General features: G+C 51.9%; 1 protein-coding gene across 5 annotated transcripts; it reads right to left on the bottom strand.

Moving 5' to 3' along the window:
* Nucleotides 1–35: 35 nt before the first annotated feature.
* Nucleotides 36–10,311, bottom strand: FAM118B (family with sequence similarity 118 member B). Of its 5 annotated transcripts, none has more exons than XM_068994555.1 (9): nt 10,229–10,311; nt 9,815–9,846; nt 6,010–6,087; nt 3,802–4,054; nt 2,778–3,005; nt 1,492–1,620; nt 932–1,136; nt 404–463; nt 36–340 (listed from the first exon to the last, which is right to left on the bottom strand). In XM_068994555.1, the coding sequence occupies exons 3-9, from the start codon at nt 6,078–6,080 to the stop codon at nt 129–131; spliced, it is 1,158 nt and encodes a 385-aa protein (XP_068850656.1). In that variant the 5' UTR covers nt 6,081–6,087; nt 9,815–9,846; nt 10,229–10,311; the 3' UTR covers nt 36–128. The 5 variants fall into 5 exon arrangements, with proteins under 5 accessions (XP_068850656.1, XP_068850654.1, XP_068850658.1 ...); XM_068994553.1 differs by having other exon boundaries at nt 932–1,217; XM_068994554.1 differs by having other exon boundaries at nt 55–332; nt 932–1,217.
* Nucleotides 10,312–11,198: the final 887 nt, after the last annotated feature.

Below are 11,198 nucleotides of genomic sequence, written 5' to 3' on the forward strand. Positions count from 1 at the left end.
AAGTTTCATTTTTTAATTGAAATACAGAATATAAAAGCACTAGGTCTGAAGTTAGAGGAGGCTGCAGCTCCCTTGGGGACACTGCGCTCCGCAGGCACATGCAGCCCCAGTAAAACCACAATGCAATGTTAGACCAGGTGTTCATCCGTGGAGGCTCTGTCCTGGCCTCTTCCCTGCCGGAAGGGTCCTGGCTCGGTGCTGGACAGCAGTGGGACAGTGATGGGCTCCGGCCTCCCTGAGGGCTGCTGGCCTGGCTTGGGCCTGCCCCTGCCATGGCTCAGGGCCTGGGCAGGGCTGAGGCTCAGGGGCTGCATCCTGCATGGAAGCAAAGGCTGAAAACCTGCCTGGGACTCCAGGGAGCTGCACAGGGTGAAGCCTCTCGGCTCCAGAGAGCCTTCCTTACCTTTTACCTCAGCGTGGGCAGCAGCAGAGCCGTTCAGCTGCTGCCCCTCCTTGGGCATACCTGGGGCAGAGCAGAGACCAGTGTCAGGTGGAGAGCCAGCTGCCCGTGTGGTGGTTTCACAGAGGCTTTCCCAGCTGGACTAAGCCTCAGAATACCTGCCAGCAAGGCTCTGGCCAGTGAACCCAGTTTTTCCCCATTTTTATGATTTATTAGTGATACCTCTTGTATAAAAGCATTGGCTCAGGCTGACCAGCATGAAGGTCAGCGAGACTAAAATGCCCCTTCACTAGAAAGGGAACAAACAGCTGCAGCTGCACATAAAAAAAACAAAGCTTGCAGGCGTGGGAAACAGCCCAGCTGCTTAAACTGCTGGAGCATACAGCGATTTTAGAGAAGCAACCCACAAATCCAGCTTTTCTTAAAAAAAAAGGTTTGAGGAATTTTTATAGAGTGTGGAGAACAGGGGCTACTAACCCTGTCTACTCTCCGTGGTGACAGCCAAGTGTCCCCCAGCCCCCGGCCCCGTACCTGTGCGGCCCCGCATGGCAATCTCGCTCGTCAGCCGCTCAAAGTACTCGGGCAAGTCGGCGTATTCATCTCCGTAGGAAATCACTTTGATCCCTTTGTCCAGCATGTTCTCACGGAGCTTCTTGAACTCATCCACATCTCCCCTCCGCACCAGCATGAAGTGCTCCAGGTCTGACTTGTGCTTGACAGCCTCTAAAAACAGGGCCTGAAACGTGGTGTCATCAACTGTCCAACCACAGCCCAAGAAGAGGAAGGACTTATTTTCATACAGCTTCTGAATCTCTCGCTTTAAGAAAGGGAAAGATGTTCTTGGTCAAGGTGAGCTTCACCCTCACAGGAGACAGCCCTATCCCTTCCGAGGCTCTGCAGCAATGCTGTCCTTCAGCAAGTGTGGGAGGTGTTCCGGCACTGAGCAGGCTAAGGAACTCACCCCTCCTATTTCCCATAACTAATTTATTCTCCCCCACCCTCTGTGAAGCTCAGTCTAAACTCAGTCTATGCCCAGCTGACCCAGGTGGGAGCTGTAGCTACCCCAGGCCTGGGCCCCCAGCGTGGCTCACCATGACCTCGGTGTTGCGCAGCACGTTCTGGTAGCCGGCCGGGTGCAGCACGATGCCGCTGGGATTGGTGTAGACGCCGTGGATGTGCAGGACACTGAGCTTCCTCTTCTCTTGTGCCCACTCCAGCACCTGCACAACACAAACCCGCAGCAGCGTCGGTCAGTGCGTCACATTGGCTATCACAGCACTGCTAAAGGTAATGTTTTGGGGAAGAACTCCAAAGAGGCTGCTTCTTCCTCATATTCTCTCCATCAGCCTCTACACCACGGCCTGCAGCCACAGCCTGTGCTACTTGTTTGGGTCAACACTTCAGCTGACTGGTGAATGTGATGAGAAGACTGAATCAATAGGCCAGATTGACCAGAAGAAGTGGAAAAAACTACAAATCCTACATCAGCATGTTTCTCAAGCCTACCAAGTTTTATTTTGTCACGCCTATTGGCTCTGATGGAGTCACCAGCTGAGGTGACCTCCATTTCAGACAGCTGCTTCCAAGGCTCTCGGTTTACTCCTGCAGACCTCAGCTCGTTTAAGCTTGCAATAATTAGAATGCTTATTTGTAACACTGTAAGTACTTCCAGCCATGTAGATTAAGAGGTCACGCAGGAAACATGAAGCACAGAAATGAGAATGAAAAGAGACCAAGGACTGCACAGGACACACACATTGTGTTTAACATGCAAACAGAAGGATGAGATGCTCCCCACCAGCAAAACCCACGATGGAGAGATCAGGTGGGCAGGTGCAAAGAGCTCAGGGTTTCACAGCCTGATTGGGGCAGGAGGAGGGATGTTTGCATGAAGAGAGTAACTCTGAGAGTGCAGCAGCAGGAGCCACGCCAGCCATTGCACGAAGAGGACACGAAGCAAGAGGGGAGCCTCAAAGGCTGCAGCCCTGAACACCCATCACAAAAAGCATTTTGCAGCACCTTATAAAAATAGAAAGTTCAGCTTTGCATTTCACATGAAGTTTCCCACGTTGGTTAGAAACATCAGCCTGAGCCTTATGTGGAAGCAAGGCCAAGCCAGAAGTTTCAAGGACGGAGATCAAAGGAATAGCAGGCTTAAGGACTCCTCCTGAGCACTGGATGGCAGCCAGCAAACCAGCGTTCCAGAAAGGAGTGTTCCTCCTCATTCCTCTGCTAGCTGCCCTGAACAGTCAGAGCCTCTGCCTGGAGCTTGTCTGCCACCAGTTAAACCACGACAATCAGTCCAATGCCCTCAGGCAGCATGAGAGCACATCCTGCACCACCACAGTTCCTGACAAAAGAAATAATCATCCTTTACCTTCTTTTCATCAGTCAGGTCAAGAGACTCAAGGTGCTTCCCCTGGTGTGCTGCGTACAGCTCCAGCAGGTTATCGAAGTTTGTGGTTAACACAAGGGCCCCGTTTTCCATCAAGTGAAGCACAGACTGAAGCAGCTGCTTCCCAGAATCTTCCATTTTGGATTCCAGGTCATCAAACACCTCGTATAAACAGTCCTTGAAAAAGGTTGAGCGAACGTTGCTTGTGCGCTGAGAAGGGGAGACAGATTGAGGTCAGAGCCCGGCCCCTTAAGGCTGCCTCATGCCAAATGACTCCATGAAAAACTACCCATGTTTCCCCAACACCCTGCAAAGCTCTGGGTCCTTGCAGGGCAAACACAGAGCTCCACTGAGGTGGGTGCTCTCCCTCAGCATAGTCATAGGATTGCAGAATCCCAGACTGGTTTGGGTTGGGAAGAACCTTAAAGCCCACTCTGTGCCATCTCATCCCACTCTGTGCCATGGGCAGGGACACCTTTCACTATCCCAGGTTGCTCCAAACCCCTCCAGCCTGGCCTGGAACACTCCCAGGGATGAGGCATCCACAGCTTCTCTGGGCAATCTCACCACCTTCACAGGGAACAATTCCTTCCCAATTTCTCATCTAGCCCTGCCCCCTGTCAGTGTGAAGCCATTCCCCCTTGTCCTGTCACTCCAGGCCCTTGTCCACAGCTTCTCTCCATCTTTCTTGTCAGCTCCCTTCAGGTATTAGAAGGCCACAATTAGGTCACCCCTGAAGCTTTCTTCTCCAGGTTTAACAATCCCAATTCTCTCAGCCTTTCCTCATAGGAAGGTGTCCCATCCCTCTAATCATCTTGGTCCAGGTGAAACACCCAAAACCCATGTCCACAGCAGGGTTATGTCTCAGGCACCTGGCACAGTAACTGCACTTGTGGTTCCTCGTACCTAGAGGAATTGTTGGGATGGGGGCACCAGATTTGGGAACCAGATCTGGCTCTTTCCAAAAGCCAAATCCTGCGCTCAGGGCAGGTACAAGCACACTGACCGGAGACAGCTTCTGGATAAGGTCGTGGGCAACATGAACCAGGTTCTTGTCTTCATGAAGACACTTCTGGAACCGTTTGCTCTCTTCATCTTCCAGGAGATCAAAGTCAATAGCAGCATCCAGGAGGGCCTGAATCAGCCCCTTCCAAGATTTCAGTGCTGGGACCTGGGGAGCAACTGCAGCACTAATTCCTGTTCCAATCACCAAAACAAGTTCCCGAGGCTTCTTGGTTTTGAGGCTTGGCAACAGCTTCCTGCAAGAGGAGAAAGGAGAACAGCTGGTACCACCATGATTGGAAGGGTGTCTGGGGTGGTGGGACATGCAGACCGAGGGAGAGGGAGGTACCCTGTGCCTAAATTTTGCATCAAATATCCACTGGGGCTCTCTGATAAATGGAGCATGAGAGAAGCAGCTTGGTATCCTTAAAAGACAGCAGGGAGCTGCACGGATCAGCAGCACAAATGTTCCCAACACAAGGTCCATAATTACAACATTTTTGGGAATCTAATCTGTTATCGTGATGGTTACTGGGGAAGTCAGTGATGCCCTGGGGTGCTTCTGAAGCAAAGCTAATCCACTAAAAATCTGGAGTAAGGGAAGTCTATTAATAAAAGTTACCTGGAAGGCTGGAGGGCATGGGAAAGGTGTGGTGAGCACTAGAGAATGAGACACACACATGCTCTATGTCCCGAGACAAAACGCGTGTTGGATCCCATGCAGGTCAGAAATACGACCTGGTTTAAACAAGGTGCAGAACAGGGGCCTGGAGCTCCATTTATCCCAGCACAGAGAAAAGCAAGGGAAGGTTTCCTCCTAGCTCTGCCCTGGAGGGGCCCAGCCCCAGTTTGCTGAGGAAGCCCCTCAGCTGTACCAGCAATCCCTTCCCTGTGATGCCTGCCATGTCAGCTCCAGGCCGATCTTTTGGAAGATCCCAGATGACACAGAGTCACATGAAAGGGCTGCAGGGCTGGATTCTCCTCATTCCTCCTCCCCTCTTCCAGGTTTTCCTGGCTTTATACCTGCACAGTGCTTTTAAACATGACCTTTATCACTTACTAAACACATGTGCTGCTCCTTGCCTTGCCTTGTGTCCAGCTGCTTTCTGCAGCAGGGACCCGCTGCAGCTCCCCAGGATTGGAGCAGCAGCCTGGGGAAGCAGCTTGTATGGAAGAAATGGGCTTTATCAGCAAACACGTGATATTTAGTGAGAAGGGGAGAGGAAACCAACACCACACAGATGGAGCTGTGCCTTCCCTCAGCTCCTGCCTATGAAAACAGACTTGTTAACCCTTTCCCTGAGGAGGGCTTCACTGTTAGTGCTGATAAACAGGGTTTAATTTGAGGATTGCAAGCCTCACGTGAGGAATAAATTAAGTGTTCGTGCTAATGAGCTAGTGTAAAAACACTATTGGAAATTCAAGGACTGAAATCCAAAATAACAACTAATACCCAAGTCTTAATGTCCTGTGTGACATCTCTGAAAGAGGCGTTCTGTTCCCTGCTGATAAACACACTTGTTTCTGCCCTGATATCCTGAGCAAGGAAAAAATCATCTCCCAGCCTCTTTTCTGCACATTCCAGGGTCACTGATCAACCTCGAGACCACACAGAACTATCCTGCAGCCCTCCAGAAAAGTCAAATTAGTGGGAGACAACCCAGATGAATTAGCTGCTTGTTCACAAGAACTTTTGAGTCCACAACAGCCACGGTCCCAGTCTCGGATGGACAGAATTATCCACCAGTCAGGTCCCCACTCACAGAACTGTAAGACCACCTATTTCTAAGCACAGGGAGCCTCAGAGTAAATTATTTAGCCTTTACATGCAGCTCAATCATATTCATTTGAGTAACTCCCTGTCCTCCTGGAAACTACCATCCAACTCAAGCGAAGAAGCACAACCAACATGTTCGACCTGACGCTGCGAGCGGACAGGACCATGGAGACAGGACAGTAAAATACAGCTTTGAGTGCAACCCCCATCCCCTGGCTGAGGGTTAAAACTCCAAAAAAGTACACTCTGGGCGTGAAGGCCTTTGTTCCACTAACAGCAGCAAAGCCCAGGGCACGGCCAGAAGCCAGCACGCGGCTCTCGGATCAGGAAGCGAAAGAGCTGCGGTCACCAAGGGTCACAATCCTTAGAGAACAATGCAAGGCAAAGGAAAAGGCTCTTGTTAGAAGCAATTCACTGGAGTATAACGAAATTTACCTGGGCTTTTTTGCAGGTGGCATTCCATCTTCCAATAACGTTTCCTTGTCCAGGCTCACCGTAGAAGCCATCCAGTTTCTATAGCAGACAAATCACCGCAAGCAAAGTCACTGCACATGGACAACACCACCTGGACAACGGGGTTTTGCAGAACCAGCCTTGCACAGGTGGATAAATCCCAGGTTTGTTATTATTCCAAGATCACCTCTGGGCTGAGAATTGCATGTTTTTGTCTCTGAACTTTGCCCCACAGTCTCATCCACTTCCTTAACCTCCTTTACCGTAAAATCCTGGGCTGTTTTGCCCAGGTGTGATTGCCTCAGCAAAACACACTTTGCCAGACCCTTCGTTTCAACCTCAGCCGTTCATTTTCCCAGAGAGCCTGGATCTTGGAGCAGCACTCCCCCCTTCCTGACAAGGCCTGTCAGCAAACTTGCTGCTTGAGAAACAGTGGGAGGGAAGACAAAAAGTGTTTTGTTGGCTCCAAAAATCCACGGAGAGCATTTCATTCCCTGGTGATGAGAGAAGGGTTTTTCAGCCCGCCATGCGTCTGCAAGCACTGGGAAACGACCTTAAAGCCCACGGAAAGGAAGTGCAGTCTGAGAACTCTTTCAACAGCCCGTGACATAAAATACAAAAGGTCTGCCAGCATGCAGTCCTCTCCCACTCTGCCTCTCCCAAATAAGTCTAAGAAAAGGGAATGAAAACGAACAGAACTGTTCACCCTCCTCTGCTTTTTTCTTGCCAATTGTAATGAAGAGTCCAGCAAAAACTCTGTTAGACACAGGCATTTTGGCCAGAGGAAATGCTGGGGAAGAGCTGCTGACCCAAAATCAGATTTTTTGCAGGTTTTGCCATCTCAGGGAGATCTGAGGGAGATGCTGCTATTGCTCCCTGGCAGCAAAGCAGGTCACACAGGGCAGCGCTTTCCAGTTAGGACACCTAGGCTGTGCTGCAAGTGTTAGCATGGATTGTGTGAGAAATCAGCCAATATTCTAGGAAACCACCACCTTGCAATGCTGGATGATGAGAACAGGGCAAAGTGACACTGTCAGATGCTCAGATACACCGTGTGTGCAGCCTTTTCTTTCTGACCCCTTCAGAAAACTTTATACAATGGCATTATGGAATGGTTTGGCTTGGACTCGACCTTAAAGCTTGTGTCGTTCCAACCCCCTGCCATGGGCAGGGACACTTTCCACCACACCAGGCTGCTCAATAATAAATCATTGTAACAACAGTAAAACACCTCAGAGAGCTGGTTTTCAACACCTGCCTCCTGAAACATCACTGAACACAGTGCTCATCACTTCAAATAAGCCCCTTTTTATCTTACTGGGCCTTACTGCAGAGCCCAGATTTTGGATAAAAGTGTCAAAGGCCCTTAGCAAGTGAGGAATCTCCCAGTTTTCCCCCTCTGTGCATGTCAGGCAGGGCACCTCCATCACACACCCTTGTGAACATTGTACCTACCCTGCGTTTTTCCAACCCACACCGAGCCTGGGAGCACTTCAACGCTGTTCTGACAATGAACCTCTGCAGCCTCATCACCCCTGAGCACCTGCAATCTGTCAGGCTTCATGGTGAACTATTCTGGGGGGTTAAATCTCCAAAGACCAAAGTAGTGACTCTCAGGAAGACAGGAGGATCTGCTGGACACAGGATCTGTCAGGTGGTACCATCAAATCCCCGCTAAGTGAATGCAGCCAAGCAGGGTCAGGATAAAGAGGGGAAAAGCCCCTCCTTTTCCTTCCCAGGAAGGAAATCCTTCTCCTTTTGGATTAGCTGATTTTCCTGGAAGGACAGGCTGCTTCCACAAAGCCAGCCAGATTTTGTTTAATGGTGCAAAGACGCTTTAGATGAGCCAGGGACTAACAATGGATAACTGGAGTGTTTCAGAGGGAAGTCTGAGTCTGTCCTCGGCAGCACCAGAGCTACAGCCAAAGGTAAATCCTTCCTCATTTCCAAACTGGATATAATTTAAGTTTATATTATCTTTGGGTTGTGAATCATCAGCTGAGCCTCAAATATTGAGGCTGTTTGAAACTCCCACCTAGGCCTTCCCCTGTTTGCTTCCACTGCCCCATCTCGCTCACCCTGCACATTCCCATGCTATTAACAGCAGAAATAGAGCCATCAAATCAATTTTAAGTGCCTCTAAACAACGTTTCAAAAGTAATTTCAAACCTAGGAAGAAACACCAGAATTATAATCACCAGGTAAGGTTGTCTGATAGAATGACTTTCAACCTTCAGGTCTATTATTTAGTGCAGAGAGCCATAAAGGAACAAAAACCCCATTATAAATACAGCCTAGATCCAAAGAAGTTATTACTGGTCTTAAAAAGAATTCATGGGGATTCAGCCAAGAAATAGAAACCTCCAGTTTTTAGTCCTGGAGAGAAGTTCTGCTCCCCAGAGGGATGGATCGTGCTGGCACAGCTGAGGTAGCCAAAATTAAATGCAGTTACCTCAGAGCATGACACTGCCACGGGGAAAAAACCACACCAGGTACTGCAGGTTCTCCCTGGCAACACAGGTGCCCTGGAGGAGAGGCAGCCACAGGCACTTACAAGGTAAGAAGTGTCTCTCCAGCCTTCTTCAGACACTGGGAACTTTCCAGCTATTTGGACTACAGGGAGTTGAAGACTGCAAACACAACACTCCACGGATTCCTGGCTCAGCTGCCTCGTTCCCCTGTCCCAGCCCTGTCCCCATCACTTTTATCAGGGATACTAAGAGAGTCCCTGCGTGGGTTTGCTGCATTCTCCTTCTCCCTCCCCACCACAGAAATCCCTTAATTTATCCTAAAGCCTTCCAGACTTCAGCTTTAAACCGGGCCCAAGTCACCAGCACTGGATAAACCCAACCACAGCAACTCCCTGTGTGACACAGACACATCCAGCTGCAGAAATGTTGGAAATATGAAGCTGTATCCCAGGCAAAAGCAAACACCTGAACACCACGTGTGTCAAATGAGGGCCGAGGTTCACACAGGGTGTGTATTTACAAAAACCTCCCTGTGGCTCTGCAAAACACAAGCACACCACACAGTCAGCACCAGAGCCCAACCTGAAGAGCCAAAACGGGGCATTAATGGAACAGTTCCTCCACCACCTCATGGAGAAGTTGCTGCTGACACCATCTCCATGCTCAGCACCCAACACACAACTAAAGCTATACCTGGATGTTTAAAATCAAAGCCAAGTGATCCAGCTCCACACTGGGTTCCTCCAGCAGAGCCCCCACGAATTCCCTAAAGAAACAAGTATGAACCTACTGCTCATCCATTATTTTTAGCTTCTTTGACTGCTGAGAAGTGCCACCAGCAAGGGGTGTAATTCGCAGCTTCTTTTTCAATTCAGCAGCTTTAAGGTGCTGGAATAAGACTGTTTAAAAGCCCCGTGCTTCAGCTAGAAGTTGAGCTGTCCCTGGCCAATTCCCAAGCCTATCCCTCCATGTGGGAGCTGCAACTGGGAGCTGGATCAAACCCATCCTAGAAACACACAGGCTCCAGGGACAATGGGACGGAGGACAAGCCCTACTCCTGTCCAAGACACAAAACCACGGGATTCGACCTCCTTGGATGTGAGTCAAAACACACCAGAGGTTTTTATGCAACGCTGTGATTCTCCACGTGCTTCCCAATGGCTCCATGAGCAAGGAGAGAGAGTGACACAGCAAAGCCCGGCTGAGCTCTGTATCCCACAGACTCCCACGGAAGCACGCTGGTTTTCCAGGACTGACCCTGGAAAGGGAAGCAGGGAGGGGGGCGGTCACACCTTCGGGATTGCTCGAGCCCTTACCTGTCCTCTCCGTTGTGCCCTCCTCGCTAAACCTGCGGGAAAAGCAACAGCACGAGGATTCAGCAGGCGGGGAGGTCACCGAGGCTCCTTCCCAGGGGGAAACATCCATAAAGACGAACTTCTATAGAGGGCGACGGCGCGGCGGGGGCGAATCACAGCCGGGCCGCCCGCCGCTCTCAGAGGCTTCGCGGCCCCTCTCCCGTCACCCCCGGCCCCGCCGCCTCATCCCCGGCCCCGCCGGTCTCCTTCGCTCCCCTCAGGCCGCTCCGTCCCCTCAGGGCGGAGGCCATGGGATTCCCCCCCCCCCCCCCATTATGGCGGCCGCCGTCGTTATGGCAACAGCTTCCCCCCCCCCCCCGTCTCCACGGCAACCGCGCCCTGCCCGCCGCCCGCCCCCGCGCGCCCCGCACGCACCTGGCGCCGCGCGCGCGGCCCCATTGAGGAGACGCCGCCGCCGCGCCGCGCGCAGCCGCCCCGCGCCCGGCCCCGCCCCGCCCCACGTGACGAGTTGGCCCCGCCCCGCCCTCCCATTGGCTCGCAGCGGAAGAGGCGGGGCCGGGCGTGGGAACGCGGCGCTGCTCTCGCGGGGCTTTGCGCGGCGATAAAAGGCGCGGGCGCATGCGTGGCGCAGTGGCGGGCTGGGAGGCGGCGCTGAGGGGGCTGTGCTGCCCGGGCTGCGGCTGCTCTGGGCCTGGCGGTGTCCCCGTGCCCCCCCCCCACACCTCAGGGGTTTCTCTTCCGCCAGCTGCCGCTGCCTGGGTTCGTGTATGTGCGACCGTGTCTCCAGCCCTGTGAGGTACAAACGGTGCCTGTGCCTGGACGGCCGCTATGATGCCTTCAAGCATCTGTGTGGCGGAATTTGGGTGTACTTAGAGCTTTCCAGGAGAAAAATTTATTCTGTGTTTTCTGGGTAGCTGCGCGTTGTTTGTACTGACACCGTCATGAAACATTCGTGGTGTTTTTAGGGACGAAATTAGCTTTATTTTCTCACACGAACCACCTTTGTTTGACCCTGCCTTGCAGCACCCAGTCTTCACCGTTTCTGAATTCCACAGGCAATCCTGTAAAGCACAGGCTCCTGGTGATGACCAGCCTGAAACTGCTGCTGCTGGTGGGTCAAGGCACGCTGTGAATAGAGCTGTACCTGCTTAATTACTTCTTTAATAATGATTATATTACTGCTGAGGTAGGGTGGAGGGCGATCTAGAGGGTGCTGCTTCTTGGCGTCCAGGATTTGTGTGTTCACCCTTGCTCAGCTCCCCTCTCTGGGGTAGCTTTGGGGTGACTCACCCTCCTCTGGGTCCCGCCCGAGGGCGGGGAGTTGGTTTTTGGGGTGGTGGCAGCAGTGCCGGGGCGGGGAATAATGCAAAATGTGTCCCAGTGG

The sequence above is a fragment of the Aphelocoma coerulescens genome, chromosome 24, assembly GCF_041296385.1.
Source record: "Aphelocoma coerulescens isolate FSJ_1873_10779 chromosome 24, UR_Acoe_1.0, whole genome shotgun sequence".
Taxonomy (NCBI): Eukaryota; Metazoa; Chordata; class Aves; order Passeriformes; family Corvidae; genus Aphelocoma; species Aphelocoma coerulescens.

Bases quoted from the DNA above. Each gene is read 5' to 3' on its own strand.
- FAM118B (XM_068994553.1), bottom strand. From the start codon at position 6,080: ATGGCTTCTACGGTGAGCCTGGACAAGGAAACGTTATTGGAAGATGGA. The intron at 3,006-3,801 runs GTCAGTGTGCTT...TCCCCTTCTCAG, and splicing joins TTATCCAGAAGCTGTCTCCG to CGCACAAGCAACGTTCGCTC. The intron at 341-403 runs GTAAGGAAGGCT...AGTCCCAGGCAG, and splicing joins TGCCCACGCTGAGGTAAAAG to GTTTTCAGCCTTTGCTTCCA.